Here is an 18,879-nt window from a genome sequence, read left to right as displayed (position 1 = left end):
TTATAATCACCTGGTATCATAATTAATAGTGCAAAGTGATGTGGCTGAAAGCCTTCAATAACCTAAATACAAGCTATTGTCCTAGTTAGTACAAATGTATTTGAAATATAAACTCATCGATATAGTTTCCATTCGATTGGACTCAATTTTCACCCATGTCCGACTGTTGGAGAATGTGACATATTCATGATTTGGCTCTGGCGTATTTGCTGCCGATGAAAGACAAAATCTAACGAGCCAATATGATCGCAGGTGGTTTGGTCGGCAGGGCTTTACTTTAGTCCACAAGATCACCTGAACTCAATATTCTGGAATTTTCTTCCTGCGATCATATCGAAGTGTACAGTACGTTGATAAGTTTGAAGAACTAGACTCTAGAGCAACAGTTGTAAAGTATTGTCGAGATTTAAGAAACAATCCAAAGGTGTTTGAAGGAATTCGTAACTAACTGCAGTGAGGAGAGCAGAATCGCATGCTAATGCAAAGAACTCTTTTAACTGGTAGGAGTCTAACGGTAAAAATTGTAACATGTGATGTGCTGAAGCAGAACTCCATTCTTGTTAAGGTAAGCCACGAGTGAAATATGAGCCATGTTTGTTGGTGTCTTAATCAAAAAGTATATAGAACACTTACGTTTCATGCGAATGTCAGATAACAGTGCTTCCTTCTCTGGTGAAAACCCCTCAGTATTAATGGAGATTGGTACTAGTGCTGGCACATACAGACACCATTTCCAGTGCAGCATTGTAGTGTCTTAGGTGGTGGCAGGTTTAGCCGTTAGGGTTGCGCTTAAAGTTCTCCAGCGTACTCCCGATTGAACTGTGGACTCATAAATTATGAAATTGTCTTTAGATTTAAATTATATTGTGTTTTAGTGTTCTTTGAGCTCGGCCAAATAAATAAATTTGAAGAAACATCTGCACTTACCAGGAAAATATTTCATACTAGTTTAGTAAAATAAGTGAAGATTTGCACTAATGCCAAAATCACGATTGTGAAAATAAATAAATAAAAATAACTGCGGTATTGGAACTTGTCATTTCTGACACACTTTAGGACTCAAGTGAACTCATAATTAGATGTGGTTGATACACAGAAATAGTAGTAGGGCCGCTAGATTCTTAACAATTCTGTCTGCGTCACACGAAATCCAAACGAGAATCTCTGGTAGAAAGGAGATATTGTTTTCCTGGAAGCATGTTACGTAAGTTTAGTGAACTGATATTCGAGACAGACAGTGCAGCAAGTCTCGTGTTTCGATTATATCATGCGACTTATAAAATGAAGCATATTATACGATGTTTGGAACGATGTTCCCCTTGTTACCACGTTTGTATTAGGTCGAGTTCTTGTCTGTCTGTTCGTTACAAATTTTGCAGTTGATTTCCAGCTAACTTTATAATGAGGAAGAGGCTTGAATTTTTAAACATAGCTCAGATCCGGATGACAATGCAATACCAACTCGCTTTCTTGCCGGTGTGTTAGGTAGGGGCGGAAATGGAGGTGAAAAATGTTGGTAGCGCCTGACATCCACCCTGGAGGACCGGCGTGCTGTGCAGGTAGTATCACTATGCGTTCCAGACGCTTTGCGAGCGGACGGGTAAGGCCGAGCAGAATGAGTTGGAAAGGGGAGTGGATGTCGCTTTCTCGTCTGTCCGTTCACTACAAATTTTGAAGTTTATTACAAGCTGACTTCCTGACGAGGTAGGGACTTTAAACATTAAACGTAGCTCAGAAATGGATGGCAATGGGATATTAACTCACTTCCGTGTCTCGTGTATGGTGGAGGATACTTTGTGTACCACTTCAGTCCTCCATTTTCCTGTTCCAGTCCCGAATGGTTCACTGGAAAAACGATTGTTGGTAAGCTTCCATGTGAGCTTGAATCCCTCTGATTTTTACCTTGACGGCCTTTTCGCGATATACACGTAAGACGAGGCAATACACTGGTTGAGTCAGGAGAAGAGAAACTGAAATAAACCTGGAGTCATCCCATGCCTCTTTTATAATCTCTTTAAAATGTTTGAAATCGATTGAGAAATTTCAGTCCTATGATTAAAAAACAGAAAATAATTATTTAAATGAAAATGAATTTTTAATATTTCAAGTTTTAAAGCTGGACTCGAAGGCGTATAAAATGATTTCTCCTAGCTCCATACAGATTCCTAACCCCATACAGATAGCCCAGAAAATTTGTGACTTAATTTTTAATAGCTATGAAAATGCCTTTAATATTTAAAGCAAAAAAACATGGGGTGCATTCAATGCATAACTGAAGTATGAATAGTTCACCTCCTCACTGTTACAGTACTTACTGATTGAGACATGAATAGTTAACCTGATTGCTATTATGTATTGCATGTGTCCCACACTTTTCGTTGTCATCCTTGCAAGTATCCACAGCTATTAAATATTCACAATCAGAAATTTTCTGAGGTTATTAATCATTTCGAAATTAGGTAAAATTACTTTATACCTTTTAGCCCGATTTAAAAACGTGGTATATTAAAAACTTATTTTTGTTTAAATAATTATTCCATTCTCTAATGGATGTACAGTTTCTGTATCTTACACTACAGTCCAGGGACTTTAAGAAATTTTCTTCATTCGGCGATCTTTCATTGTTCGTTTTGTACACGAGCACATGTCGTTTCTGTGGATATGCAAACTTCTGTGTCACTATTCCAAGGTAGACATTAGAGGTAAGAAGAAGTTTCATATTAGCGAATAAAGCCGCTAATAAAATCTTTAATCTTAATTTCCTGACAGGCAGCTAAGCTGAACAGAAAATACGATAAAAAAATCGCTATAGGCACTTTCTTCTTTGTATGTTATCTAGTTCAAAGGAGTTACAGACATACGTCTGTTAATAAACTAAACATTATTCTTTGTTATGTAGATACAATTGTAAAAAGTCATCAGGTAGCCATATTTAAACTTACCAAAAATACGTCATTACGAGATGAATATTTCCGATGGGTAGTGTTCTACAGCTGTAATGTATTTTATCGAAGTCATGTTGCTTAATGCGCTCCCAGCCCGTATGTGAATCTCTTTATTGTGGTGCCAGTTACGATATACTAAACCACAATCAGGTCACAAAACAAACTCTTAGCAGTTGTGTGTTTAATCCATCATACTTTTGATAATGACAACTCTTTTTCAAATTGAAAGCATGGAAGGTAAAGTCTGCTTGTAATTTTCTATCTGTTAAATGTCAAATATGAACATAATTAGAAGCTGAACGTAGGTGTCGGACATCATTAAACTGTTTGATTTGAGATGTCGGCAACTACTCGAAGTCTTATTTACAGTCACAAAGTGAATGGAACTGTCGAAAACTAAGATGCTCATGTCACTGTGTTGTTATTGTAGCATCTTACGTTCAAATTTAATTATCCGTGCGATATTGCTCTTTGTTACATGCTCTCGTTTCAGCCCATGTTGAGACAGTAAGCGCAATATTCGAAACTAGATGCCAGCAGCAAATGTTTCCCACAAAGCAGTTTGGGGACCCTTGATGTATTTTTTAAAATATCGGAAACATTTACTCCGCTTAAAAATTCCGTACATTTTTTCACCATTTCATTTCGACAAAATTTCCCTCTTCAACGTAGGCAGTAGCATGCAGTAAAAATATGAATTCGTTTTCTGCCGTGTGTTCCTTACTCAGTGTAGCTCGTGCCAGCGCTTAGCGGCTAAAACTGAAAGGGAAATTTCCTCGTGAAATTATTACTGCCAGTGTGAGCTCGGAGCTGCTGCGAGCGGCAAGACAAGCGTTATTGTTATCTGTTGCCTAGTTTTCCCCCCTTTGTGTATCTCTCCTTGCCGCTTCACATTTATTCCTGTCCGAACGAGGTGGCACAGTGGTTAGAGCACTTGAGTTGCGGTTGGGAGGACGATGGTTCAAATTCGCGTCTGACCATGCAGATTTAGGTTCTCTATGATTTCCCTTAATCGGTACAGGCAAATGCCGGGATGGTTTCCTTGAAGGGGCACTCCCGATTTCCTTCTTCGTCTAAACATTCAGAGCTTGTGCCCTATTTCTCATGACGTGCATTCTAATAACATGCATGCATGTCTGAAGGAACAAAGACATTGGTGACGATTTGCAGCTGTAGTAATATTACGAAATTCCGTCGACATTGCGAGTATTTTTGACATAAGATGTACTAGGAATGGGAAACCGTGGATTCGAGTCCGGTCTGGCAGAAATTTTCATTTGTCACCAATAGGTATGATTTCCATGACTGCTACAGCTGATGACAAAAATATTCGAAACTGCAACAAAATTTCGTAATATCGTTTTATTTCATGTCGACTATTACTAATTCGGAAAGGAAGAGATCCTCGAAACAAGTTTGCCTGGGATTGAGAAGTTCGAGCGGAAACGAAGTCAACATGATAAAAAAAAGCCCGTAGTCAAATAAATTAACATATGTTTTTCTCTTTGCGTTAACCATTGCTACGATGCGCCGAGCGAGGTTGCGCAGTGGATAAGGCACTGGAATCGGATGCGACAACCAGTTTTCAGGTTTCCAGAATGAGATTTTCACTCTGCAGCGGAGTGTGCGCTGATATGAAACTTCCTGGCAGATTAAAACTGTGTGCCCGACCGAGACTCGAACTCGGGACCTTTGCCTTTCGCGGGCAAGTGCTCTACCAACTGAGCTACCGAAGCACGACTCACGCCCGGTACTCACAGCTTTATTTCTGCCAGTACCTCGTCTCCCACATTCCAAACTTCACAGAAGCTCTCCTGCGAACCTTGCAGAACTAGCACTCCTGAAAGAAACGAGTGCTAGTGCTGCAAGGTTCGCAGGAGAGCTTCTGTAAAGTTTGGAAGGTAGGAGACGAGGTACTGGCAGAAGTAAAGCTGTGAGTACCGGGCGTGAGTCGAGCTTCGGTAGCTCAGTTGGTAGAGCACTTGCCCGCGAAAGGCAAAGGTCCCGAGTTCGAGTCTCGGTCGGGCACACAGTTTTAATCTGCCAGGATGTTTCAGTTTTCAGGTTGATGTCCAGCAATCAAGATATAGGTTTTCCATGATCTCCGTAAAATGATTAAGGCAAATATCCAAGATGATCTGCACCTTACCAAGGATCACTGCTTTCGATGAGTAAGCCGAGCTTTTGATCCTTCTCTAACAATCGCGATGTCGAACGGAGAGAAATCGCAGAAGCCCGTTCTTTCCTGTGACGTTACATACAACGGTTACTCATGACTCACTGTCAGACTTGCTTTATATGTTTGTGTCACATCATTTCGTGAATGTTGCTCAAACAACGTAGGAAACAGCTTTGTTTTTGTGCTTTTATTTATCTATGTACTACGTCCCATCTTCAGCTGATATACTATGATTCGCTCTTCAAAACAATCTTTTGATCTATGAATTATCACACGTACTGTGAAAATAAGCCCGTACGTCAAAGTTTTCGTAATGGCTGTAACAGAAATAAAACGATTTGAACTTTTTCAAATTCTTGTTTATGTTACTGAAAACATGTGCGGGAAGCTATTGTACCAATATCATAACTCAGAAACAGGAAGAGCAACGACAGATGTCTCACACTTTCGCGGGTAATAGTTCACACCACCACTCAGTAAGAGCAGTATATGCAGGTTGTAGAGAACGTTTGCCTACCTGTAAAAGGGTACGGTGAATACCTCGCAGGATCTAATGCAATTTAAGGCGTGGAGGGTGGGGGGAAGGCGGGGGCTACCACCCTCAAATGTAGGTGTGTAGGACGATAATTTCGTATTTATCAGTTGTAGTCTAATAAGCGCAATCCATGTATGCAAAATGTCGCTTACAAAAGGCGGGTTTGGATAATATTTTGTTTGTTGAATTAACCGGTGAGATAGGAAAGATATAGGAAAGACGATGAGTTTCTCGAATAGATTACCCGAAAACTTTCGAGAGCTCGCTATCAAAATGACTCTAGAGCCGCATAAAATCCCTTTAACGTAGAAATTAGGATCTGGACACTAAAATTAGAGAAATTTCGGCCCAGACACACGGTTACTAACAGTGAAGTTTACTGCGTGTCATTAACGAATGGAACAGAATAAGCTGAGAGAGGTATCCGGGAGGCCGACGACTCGATCCCCGGTCTGGCCATCCAGGTTCCGTGGTTTCCCTGCATCACTTCAAGCGAATCGCGGGATGGTTCCTTGTATTAGTTGTGGAATGAAAGCAAACAGCTTCCAAATGCTGTCTCGTGAAATTTCTTCACATGTCTGCTGCGTCAATTGATCAAAATTGCTGCCTGATATGTAATTATCCCAGACGAGCTCTATGTATCTAGCGATGTGTATGAAACTCCCCCAGCTAACGCAACAACGCACAGGATGAAAGATGTCGTTTGCAAAAACCGAGTTCCGGAAGTTCTTTTATCCATAGCTCTGAATTAACGGTGTGACAGAAAAAAAACTGAGAAAAGGGTTTCAACGTTCTGTAGGATTTACATTGAAGGCAACTTTTATAAGCAATCAGACGGCCTAGCGAGGGGGCCATGTATACCTGGTACTGTAGCTGACATATACAAAAATCATTTGGAACAAAAAATATTTAACACTCAAGAAACCTGCCTAAAGAAAACTTAATTTAATAGGAAATTTTGTAAACGACACACAGCTGTTGGTAGAAGTGGATGCCAAAGACGTAATTGGCATTCTAAATGTAAATTGCTTCAAATGGTCTACACAAGAACACGAAAACGACAAAGGCATCATTTACCTGGACCTTGGCTCTAAGCACTGTGGGGACTTAACATCTGAGATCATCAGTCCCCTCCACTTAGAACTACGTAAACGTAAATAACCTAGGGACATCACACACATCCATGCCTGAGGCAGGATTCGAACCTGCGACCGTAGCGGCCGCGATCTTCCGGACTGAAGCGCCTAGGACCGCTGTGCCACGGCGGACGGCACTTGTGCGTCATAGGCGTAATAAGAAATGCTAATTTATCGGATTCTTTTATTGGGCACCAATGAACCAGAAAGTCTCTAAAAAGGAGGTCCGGCGTTTAACTAACCATACAGCATAACGTGATTGACCGATCGCGTTATTCATATACTTTTCAAAATGAAGACAGTCCACGTCTTTCAACTTGGTGAATCCTTCCTCTATGAGTCTCAGATAAACTACAATGACCAGGTTACCAATTTCTTGTGAATAATATTCCAGAAGATGAAGTGGCTGACCCCTGAAGAGCCGAAAGTAATTACAACCTTTCTGCTTTACTTCATTCAGTCTTTTCAAGTACCGGTCGGTACTGGCCATTAAAATTGCTACACCACGAAGATGACGTGCTACAGACGTGAAATTTAACCGACAAGAAGAAGATGCTGTGATATGCAAATGATTAGCTTTTCAGAGCATTCACACAAGGTTGGCGCCGGTGGCGACACCTACAAAGCGCTGACATGAGGAAAGTTTCCAATCGATTTCTCATACACAAAGAGCAGTTCACCGGCGTTGCCTGGTGAAACGTTACTGTGATACCTCGTGTAAGGAGGAGAAAAGCGTAACATCACGTTTCCGACTTTGATAAAGGTCGTATCGTAGCCTATCGCGATCGCGGTTTATCGTATCGCGACATTGCTGCTCGCGTTGGTCGAGATCCAATGACTGTTAACATAATATGGAATCGCTGGGTTCAAGAGGATAATACGGAACGCCGTGCTGGATCCCAACGGCCTCGTATCACTAGCAGTCGAGATGAAGGGCATCTTATCCTCATGGCTGTAACGGATCGTGCAGTCACGTCTCGATCCCTGAGTCAATACATGGGGACGTTTGCAAGACAACAACCATCTGCACGAACAGTTCGACGACGTTTACAGCAGCATGGACTATCAGCTCGGAGACCATGGCTGCGGTTACCCTTGACACTGCATCCCAGACAGGAGCGCCTGCAATGGTGTACGCAACGACGAACCTGGGTCCACGAATGGCAAAACGTCATTTTCTCGGATGAATCCAGGTTCTGTTTACAGCATCATGATGGTAGAATCCGTGTTGGCGACATCGCGATGAACGCACATTGGAAGCGTGTATTCGTCATCGCTATACTGGCGTACCACCCGGCGTGATGGTATGGGGTGCCATTGGTTACACGACTCGGTCACCTCTTCTTCGCATTGACGGCACTTTAAACAGTGGACGTTACATTTTAGATGTGTTACGACTCGTGGCTCTACCCTTCATCCGATCCCTGCGAAACCCTACATTTCAGCAGGATAATGCACGACCACATGTTGCAGGTCCTCTACGGGCCTTTGTGGATACAGAAAATGTTCGACTGCGAGCAGATTCTCCAGATCTCTCACCAATTGAAAACGTCTGGTCAATGGTGGCCGAGTAACTGGCTCGTTACAATACGCCAGTCACTACTCTTGATGAACTGTGGTATCGTGTTGAAGCTGCACTGGCAGCTGTACCTGTACACGCCATCCAAACTCTGTTTGACTCAATGCCCAGACGTATCAAGGCCGTTGTTACGGCCAGAGGTGGTTGTTCTGGGTACTGATTTCTGAGGATCTATGCACCAAAATTGCGTGTAAATGTAATAACATGTCAGTTCTAGTATAATATATTTGTCCAATGAATACCCGTTTATCGTCTGCATTTCTTCTTGGTGTAGTGATTTTAATGGCCAGTAGTGTACATCTCGTACTTGCCTCATTTACGGCTTATAGAATTGACTCCAAAACTCTACCATCTGGTGAGCAAGATGTATGAGACAGGTGAAATACCCTCAGCCATCAAGAAGAATATAATAATTCCAATCCCAAAGAAAGCAGGTGTTGACAGATGTGAAAATTACCGAACTATCAGTTTAATAAGTCACAGCTGCAAAATACTAACGCGAATTCTTTACAGACGAATGGAAAAACCGGTAGAAGCGGACCTCGGGGAAGATCAGTTTGGATTCCGTAGAAATGTTGGAACACGTGAGGCAATACTAACCTTACGGCTTATCTTAGAAGAAAGATTAAGAAAAGGCAAACCTACGTTTCTAGCATTTGTAGACTTAGAGAAAGCTTTTGACAATGTTGACTGGAATACTCTCTTTCACATTCTAAAGGTGGCAGGGGTAAAATACAGGGAGCGAAAGGCTATTTACAATTTGTACAGAAACCAGATGGCAGTTATAAGAGTCGAGGGGCATGAAAGGGAAGCAGTGGTTGGGAAAGGAGTGAGACATGGTTGTAGCCTCTCCCCGATGTTATTCAATCTGTATATTGAGCAAGCAGTAAAGGAAACAAAAGAAAGATTCGGAGTAGGTATTAAAATTCATGGAGAAGAAGTAAAAACTTTGAGGTTCGCCGATGACATTGTAATTCTGTCAGAGACAGCAAAGGACTTGGAAGAGCAGTTGAACGGAATGGACAGTGTCTTGAAAGGAGGATATATGATGAACATCAACAAAAGCAAAACGAGGATAATGGAATGTAGTCAAATTAAATCGGGTGATGCTGAGGGAATTAGATTAGGAAATGAGACACTTAAAGTAGTAAAGGAGTTTTGCTATTTAGGGAGTAAAATAACTGATGATGGTCGAAGTAGAGAGGATATAAAATGTAGACTGGCAATGGCAAGGAAATCGTTTCTGAAGAAGAGAAATTTGTTAACATCGAGTATAGATTTAAGTGTCAGGAAGTCGTTTCTGAAAGTATTTGCCGGCCGAAGTGGCCGTGCGGTTAAAGGCGCTGCAGTCTGGAACCGCAAGACCGCTACGGTCGCAGGTTGGAATCCTGCCTCGGGCATGGATGTTTGTGATGTCCTTAGGTTAGTTAGGTTTAACTAGTTCTAAGTTCTAGGGGACTAATGACCTCAGCAGTTGAGTCCCATAGTGCTCAGAGCCATTTGAACCATTTTTTTGAAAGTATTTGTATGGAGCGTAGCGATGTATGGAAGTGAAACATGGACGATAACTAGTATGGACAAGAAGAGAATAGAAGCTTTAGAAATGTGGTGCTACAGAAGAATGCTGAAGATAAGGTGGGTAGATCACGTAACTAATGAGGAGGTATTGAATAGGATTGGGGAGAAGAGAAGTTTGTGGCACAACTTGACTAGAAGAAGGGATCGGTTGGTAGGACATGTTTTGAGGCATCAAGGGATCACAAATTTAGCATTGGAGGGCAGCGTGGAGGTTAAAAATCGTAGAGGGAGACCAAGAGATGAATACACTAAGCAGATTCAGAAGGATGTAGGTTGCAGTAGGTACTGGGAGATGAAGAAGCTTGCACAGGATAGAGTAGCATGGAGAGCTGCATCAAACCAGTCTCAGGACTGAAGACCACAACAACAACAACAAACAACGATTAATATTAAGATATTCAACAGGCGCATGAATACTGGAGTATTAGTTTCGAAGCTTCGGATTCCGTTTCTGTCACAGTGTTTTCCTTATTTATATTACGGGGTACGAATATTTTCAAAGTAATAGCCTCCGACAGTGGAAGACCACTGAATCAGATATTGTCAACAAAAATCTCGCTATTCTCGCACTCGCTGTGCCCTTTTGCATCGCCCATGGCCCGTGAGCGCCCCCTCTCATCCAGCTTCCGCACGACAGGAAGGCAGCAGGCTGTCTCCAGCGTCGCCCGCTGGAACTCCGCATTAAAAAGGCAACAAGCCCGCTGTTCGTTCGCAGCGGGACAATCGTTCATCAAGCGGAGGCGGCACGCTAAACTTTTGATGAGACCGAAGCCCGCCACAGCTCATTCCGCCCCCGAGTCGTCGTGTCCGTCGCGCCGCACGCTCACCCCGTCCCATTCTCCCCTCGCTCTGTTTCTCCCCCCCCCCTCCTCCCCCCCCCCCCCCCCCACTACCCCTCTCCGACGCAGTGCCTTTTTCGTCAGCCAACACCTACACCTCCTCCTGAAGGTCTTGGCTTGGCAAAGGCATCGGGGGACGCCGGCACAGACGCCGGGGAACCTGCGCTTCCATAAAACGTGAATGCCTTTTGTAAGTGGCCCCACTGCTTGTACATAAAGGGACACTCCTCTTGCACCTTAGAATTACCGCCCAGTTTCTGCAGGGTTCGCCGAGCCGTCTCGCGCTCCGCAAGCCGTTGTGGAATATCAAATTTCGCGAACGCCGGCGGGGGACGAAATTATGGAACAGACAAGAGAAAGGCATTCTGCACGAGTACTGAAGATGAATCTTCGGGGAAAAAGACCTTACCCCCCTCCCTCTACTCTCCTGTCCGCCTTCCCCGTTTGAGAACCGCTGCGAGGGATTGAAAGATTTAAAACCTCCGGGAATTCCCTCGTTATTGCGCGCTATTATGCTCGGCTGGGGTGACGTCAGCGGCGGCGGAGGCGAGCGCTTTCAGTCTCCGGCCGCCCTTTGGCCGACTGCGGCGTCCGTCCGGCAATTACTGGGCGCCCGGCGCTGGATTTCGCTGCAGGGTTTACACAGGCCGGCGTTGCGCTCAAATTACAGGCGCAGCGAACTGTGGGACGGTTTTCTGGAGACGTGCTTCCGTATTCAGTGACGCGCTCGAGCGCATATCTTGGAGGAAGGCACAGTGAAATGTGCGGTCTTTTCAAAGAATCTCTCGGCTGTACGATAGGGACGCCAGCGCTGCAGGACAATAGAAGCTTGTTTAATAAATTACATACTGCGGTTGAATTTACGGATGATTTTAACTTTTAGTTTACCGGAAGAGGGGGGAGGGGGGTGGACAAGAATGGAACTACAGTCGTTTCAAATTTGACTTGACCTTTACCAATAATGAACATGACTTACCACAATTAGAACATACTGATACGTGTTACAAGCCGGACACAGTAGGAAGGACCAGGCCCCTTTGCTTTTTTCTTTTATTACTCGTTTATTACATCAGAGAAATACACATTTTAAGACAAAATTTAACTACATGACATATTGCTCCCAGTAAAGGTTAACCTAAGCAGTGACAAAACTTAGTTCTCTTAAGGGTTTCTGCTGACAACAAATTATAAGCAGGCAATGTAAGGTTTACATCAGTTTAGCTCAAACACGTAGCTAGTGATTGAATAACGACAGAGACACTTTAACAATTTCGGCAACAAATGTTGTGTTGTTGTGGTCTTCAGTCCTGAGACTGGTTTGATGCAGCTCTCCATGCTAATCTATCCTGTGCAAGCTTCTTCACTTCCCAGTACTTACTGCAACCTACATCCTTCTGAATCTGCTTAATGTATTCATCCCTACATCTCTAGGTCTCCCTATACGATTTTTACCCTCCACGCTGCTCTACAGTGCTAAATTTGTGATCCCTTGATGCCTCAGAACATGCCCTACCAACCGGTCCCTTCTTCTTGTCAAGTTGTGCCACAAACTCCTCTTCTCCCCTATTCTATTCAATACCTCCTCATTTGTTACGTGATCTACCCATGTAATCTTCAGCAATCTTCTGTAGCACCACATTTCGAAAGCTTCTATTCTCTTCCTGTCCAAACTATTTACTGTCCATGTTTCACTTCCATACATAGTTACACTCCATACAAATACTTTCAGAAACGACTTCCTAACACTTTAATCTATACTCGATGTTAACAAATAACATATAAACACATAATATATAATAACAAATAAATACTGTGAATTTGTACTCACAGTAACCAACTAATCAACAACCTTGCCATGCAATAAGTAGTGGTCCATTTGGAACGAATTAGCAACACCCAGCAACTAGGGGAGTTAATACCAACAGTTTCTAAATGTCTTGCTCCCCATTAAATAAACAAACTTACAGTAATTAAATGAATAACAAATCAAACACACTAAGCTCCACTCGAACTCTTCCGTGGAAGCCAAGCCAAAATGAAGATTCCATTAACTGACTAGCACTGAAGTCACATTAAAGCTCATCTCTGTGTTCCCAGACACACATGGGGCAAACTTACACAAGACAAGATTTGAAGGGAGCACATCAGTAAAACCGGTAGTGGAGCTAACTCGTGCCTCTGAAAATTAAGCTACTAGATCGGGGCACAAGGTTGTATACAATGAGGTTGCCTTAGTGCTATACTGCGCTCCAAAATATTAATTTAAATGACCACTTCAAAATTAAGTACACATAAACCAGCATTAATTAACGAGGAGTGACACCAAGTCGCTGCCGGCCGCGGTGGTCTAGCGGTTCTAGGCGCTCAGTCAGGAACCGCGCGACTGCTGCGGTCGCAGGTTCGAATCCTGCCTCGGTCATGGATGTGTGTGATGTCCTTAGGTTAGTTAGGTTTAAGTAGTTCTAAGTTCTAGGGGACTTATGACCACAGCTGTTGAGTCCCATAGTGCTCAGAGCCATTTGAACCATTTTTTGAACCAAGTCGCTCGAAGACTGCACTGTAGTTCCTTCTCTAGATTGTCGCACAGACGACAAAATGGTAGATATCGAAATAGACGACAGAGGGATAGAGAAACAATTAAAATCGCTCAAAAGAGGAAAGGCCGCTGGACCTGATGGGATACCAGTTCGATTTTACACAGAGTACGCGAAGGAACTTGCCCCCCTTCTTGCAGCGGTGTACCGTAGGTCTCTAGAAGAGCGTAGCGTTCCAAAGGATTGGAAAAGGGCACAGGTCATCCCCGTTTTGAAGAAGGGACGTCGAACAGATGTGCAGAACTATAGACCTATATCTCTAACGTCGATCAGTTGTAGAATTTTGGAAAACGTATTATGTTCCAGTATAATAACTTTTCTGAAGTCTAGAAATCAACTCTGTAGGAATCAGCATGGGTTTCGAATAAGACGGTCGTGTGAAACCCAGCTCGCGCTATTCGTCCACGAAACTCAGAGGCCCATAGACACGGTTTCCCAGGTAGATGCCGTGTTTCTTGACTTCCGCAAGGCGTTTAATACAGTTCCCCACAGTCGTTTAATGAACAAAGTAAGAGCATATGGACTATCAGACCAATTGTGTGATTGGATTGAACAGTTCCTAGATAACAGAACGCAGCATGTCATTCTCAACGGAGAGAAGTCTTCCAAAGAAAGAGTGATTTCAGGTGTGCCGCAGGGGAGTGTCGTAGGACCGTTGCTATTCACAATATACATAAACTACCTTGTGGATGACATCGGAAGTTCACTGAGGCTTTTTGCGGATGATGCTGTGGTATATCGAGAGGTTGTAACATTGGAAAATTGTACTGAAATGCAGGACGATCTTCAGCGAATTGACGCATGGTGCAGGAAATGGCAATTGAATCTCAATGTAGACAAGTGTAATGTGCTGCGAATACATAGAAAGATAGATCCCTTATCATTTAGCTACAATATAGCAAGTCAGCAACTGGAAGCAGTTAATTCCATAAATTATCTGGGAGTACGCATTAGGAGTGATTTAAAATGGAATGATCATATTAAGTAGGTAATCGGTAAAGCAGATGCCAGACTGAGATTCATTGGAAGAATCATAAGAAAATGCAATACGAAAACAAAGGAAGTAGGTTACAGTACGCTTGTTCGCCTTCTGCTTGAATACTGCTCAGCAGTGTGGGATCCGTACCAGATAGGGTTGATAAAAGAGATAGAGAAGATCCAACGGATAGCAGCTCGCTTCGTTACAGGATCATTTAGTAATCGTGAAAGCGTTACGGAGATGATACATAAACTCCAGTGGAAGACTCTGCAGGAGAGACGCTCAGTAGCTCGGCACGGACTTTTGTTGAAGATTCGAGAACATACCTTCACCGAAGAGTCAAGCAGTATATTGCTCCCTCCTACGTATATCTCGCGAAGAGACCATGAGGATGAAATCAGAGATACTAGAGCCCACACAGAGGCATACCGACAATCCTTCTTTCCACGAACAATACGAGACTGGAATAGAGGGGAGAACCGATAGAGGTACTCAAGGTACCCTCCTCCGTCAGGTGGCTTGCGGAGTATGGATATAGATGTAGATGTAGATGACTTAATTGAAGAGACGAATGCCGGAGGTGGCAGTAACATCAAACACCTTCTCCGAGTTTTAACCAGGAGTCACTTGCCGCTATACAAGTAAACATTTAACCAACCACAAAGAAGGAACCCCAAAGAGAAAATTCAAATAAATCCCCCAAAAGATTATAAGGGACAGGGAACCCCAACTACTTAAATTTAAAAGAATTAGCTCTCCCCAAAGGCAGAGTAAACGCTAAGGCCACACTTCAGAGGCCACCAAACTTGGTTACAAAAAGTCTTATACATTTGCTCCTTTTCTTTAAAAGAAACACAAGGCTGCTTAACATCTGCTCGACGTGCGGTATGGCTCGTGTAGGATACACCAGGCAGCAACCCAAGCTAGGCGGTCGCAAGGCACGGCGAGCAAAATCAGGAGACCAGACAGGCAGGCAGCCAACACATATCTCCCATCCTGAACCGGCAGACCGCGTACAACCAACTCCACAAATACGTGGTTGCTTCCCACCTCGTACCTCGCGGCGTCTCAGCAGGTAGCCCGAGCAAACGTCAACTGCCACTCGCCCCGCGAATGCGGAAAACAACAAGACAAGCAGAGATAAGAAACATCGAAGGATCCATAATGGACATCCAAGAGACTGGCGCCAGTAACGAGCGCCACGGCTCGCATACAATAGCAATTCATGCGATAACTGCGTTTTCTAAATTAATATTTTGGCACATTTCCCTGCATTTGATACTAAACAAAGAACGGAAACAATACATGAGAATGAATAAGAAAAGGCATCCTTTTTTTATTGAAGTTGCACACGAAAATATGAAAGACTGAGCAGGACCTCGTCAACTGATTAGTGGCCGTAACAGAGCAGAAAATGAGAAACCATCACAGCTTTAAATTCCAGTCCAAACAGAGACATGTGGGATGAGGCATAATAACTTTTGCGTCATCGTTGGCACTGTAGGGTCTTGTGCCAGGGGGAGCAATGTTGTTTGGTTGCCGGTATCCCCTTTTTACAATGCACCTGTACTGTATTAACAGTGTTCTTTGTTTATCAGAACAGAAAGCTACTTATCTTTAGGCTAGTTCATGTGTGTTGGTACAAGCTGTTCCATAATAGTCCACGTTAGCCTCACTGCTGGTGAAGTACGAATCCCGCCATGTACACTCAAATGGTTCAATCGGCTCTGAGCACTGTGGGACTTAACATCTGAGGTCATCAGTCCCCTAGAGTTAGAACTACTTAAACCTAACTAACGTAAGGACATCACACACATCCATGCCCGAGGCAGGATTCGAACCCGCGACCGTATCAGCCGCGTGGTTCCGGACTGAAGCGCCTAGAGCCGCTCGACCACAGCGGCCGGCGTGGTGATGTCGCCAGGCGTGTATGAAGAACTGATCGCGGGGAGTGGCGTTCAGTATTCTTCATCTACATCTACATTTATACTTCGCAAGCCACCCAACGGTGTGTGGCGGAGGGCACTTTACGTGCCACTGTCATTACCTCCCTTTTCTGTTCCAGTCGCGTATGGTTCGCGGGAAGAACGACTGTCTGAAAGCCTCCGTGCGCGCTCGAATCTCTCTAATTTTTCATTCGTGATCTCCTCGGGATGTATAAGTAGGGAGAAGCAATATATTCGATACCTCATCCAGAAACGCACCCTCTCGAAACCTGGCGAGCAAGCTACACCGCGATGCAGAGCGCCTCTCTTGCAGAGTCTGCCACTTGAGTTTGCTAAACATCTCCGTAACGCTATCACGGTTACCAAATAACCCTATGACGAAACGCGCTGCTCTTCTTTGGATCTTTTCTATCTCCTCCGTCAACCCGATCTGATACGGATCCCACACTGATGAGCAATACTCAAGTATAGGTCGAACGAGTGTTTTGTAAGCCACCTCCTTTGTTGATGGACTACATTTTGTAAGGACTCTCCCAAGGAATCTCAACCTGGTACCCGCCTTACCAACAATTAATTTTATATGATCATTCCACTTCAAATTGTTCCGCACGCAGACTCCCAGATATTTTACAGAAGTAACTGCTACCAGTGTTTGTTCCGCTATCATATAATCATACAATAAAGGATCCTTCTTTCTATGTATTCGCAGTACATTACATTTGTCTATGTTAAGGGTCAGTTGCCACTCCCTGCACCAAGTGCCTATACGCTGCAGATCTTCCTGCATTTCGCTACAATTTTCTAATGCTGCAACTTCTCTGTATACTACAGCATCATCCGCATTCTACAATAGAGTGATCTGAAACACCGGTCAATTATTAGGACGTTGTAACTGTTCGGTCCTCCAGATGTCCACGGAATTAGAAACGACATTGCGTGGTGTGGCACTATGCGCACACAGTGAGTTAAGAGTGACACATGTCGATGTTGCCAGATTTGGATGTGGGATGTCGCAGCGTTATACTGCAAAATGTAGTTGCATGAGTTGACGTTTCGGATTGTTTTCAGCGGTCATCATCAGGATGCGGCAGATGTTAGATCTTGAAGACGTCCGTTGAGTTAGAAACGTCATTATTCATGAAGGTCTCTCGAGCATGCAGGCGGGTTGACTGGAGTTTATTTCATACCGCGCAAGTGTGGGAAAGCATACGTGGGGCAAACCATTCGCACGATCGAGGAAAGCTGTAATGAACACAAACGGCACACCGATCTCCAACAGCCTGCAAAATCTGCAATCGCAGAACATTGCCTCGAGACAAATCATCGTATGAAATACGAGAACGCAAAAGTCCTCCACAACACATCCCGCTTTTGGGACTGTGTATACAAGGAAGCAATTGAAATCCGGCTGCACGAGAACCTTATTAAGAAGGACAGCGGGTTTCAACTCAGTCAAGCGTGGAATCCAGCCATAAAAGTTCTGCAGGAGCAGCGGAAACGGGGCACCACACCCGCCGAAGGCGGCATGCGTACTGGCGCCCATCAGTCATCTCGTCAGCGCAAGCTACCCCCACCACCGCGGCCTGCACATCCCTCGGTCCATACGCGGAGTCAGTGGAGGGGAGAGGCGACAGGTATATATACCACACAACCCGCCGGCCTAGGACGTCAGTCAACAGGAGTAACCTGATGATGATGGCACGTTACGCCGTCGAAAATTCGTTCTACAACGACCAGTCAACCCGGCTACATGCCCGAGAGACCTTCAAGCATCTCATTCGCCGGGAAAATCTACGAACAACGTCATTTTTGATTTCCCGAGCTTTAAATGTGTGGTGTGGCACTAATGCAGTATGATTTGAGAGTGGCACATTTTGGTGCGGTCGTTTGTAAGTGTGGGATATTGCATTATGGTTTTCAGTGTTCATCTTCAGGACGCCGTAAATGTTCAGTCCTGTAGACGTCCGCTCGGTTAGAAGTGTAATTTCTGATTGCACTTTGTGTAATATTGTGGTGCAGCACTGTACCCATACGGCAATAAAGAATGACATTGTTAATGTCTCCAGGTGTGTGCGTGGGATATGACCGCGTTATACTGCAAAAAGTAGTAAAATGAGTTGAAGTTTCGGCTGGTTTTCAGCGGTCGTCCTCAGGACTTCGAAACTATTCAGTCCTGAAGACGTCCGCTGAGTTAGAAACGTCATATTTGATTTCATTTTGTGTAGCTGTATGGGGTGGCGCTACAGACACGTGACGAGTTGAGAGTGAGACGTGCTGATGCCGGCAGGCGTGGGCGTGGTGCTGATCACGGTGAGCGGCGTGGCGTGGCGGTTGACTGCGCACGACGCGCCCTCCTGCCGCTCCATGCTGGGCCTGGGCGGCGGCGACTCGGCGGGCGCAGAGCCCAACAGGCGGTTCGTGCCGCGGCTGCCTCCCTCCTACGGCCGGCCGCACCACCCCTACGCAGGTGAGTGGCGGCAGCCAGCTCTGCACACGATTCTTCAAATCTACCTCGAGTACACACAGCGGCTGGTAAACACATGAAGGAAGGAGTAGAATTTTTTGTCAT

The 18,879-nt window shown here is 44.3% G+C and overlaps 1 protein-coding gene across 1 annotated transcript in view; it reads left to right on the top strand.

Moving 5' to 3' along the window:
• The window catches only part of LOC126235678 (uncharacterized), a 155,408-nt gene that overhangs the window by 117,287 nt on the left and 19,242 nt on the right, over window positions 1-18,879 (top strand). The window contains exon 3 of the mRNA XM_049944406.1: window positions 18,598-18,777. Within this exon, the coding sequence (XP_049800363.1) occupies window positions 18,598-18,777 (180 nt within the window). The remainder of the gene's footprint in view (window positions 1-18,597; window positions 18,778-18,879) is intronic.

This window comes from Schistocerca nitens, chromosome 2 (genome assembly GCF_023898315.1).
Source record: "Schistocerca nitens isolate TAMUIC-IGC-003100 chromosome 2, iqSchNite1.1, whole genome shotgun sequence".
In the NCBI taxonomy this organism is placed as follows: domain Eukaryota; kingdom Metazoa; phylum Arthropoda; class Insecta; order Orthoptera; family Acrididae; genus Schistocerca; species Schistocerca nitens.
The sequence above is the reverse complement of the archived record's forward strand: the minus strand, read 5'-3'. Positions and strand labels throughout refer to the sequence as shown.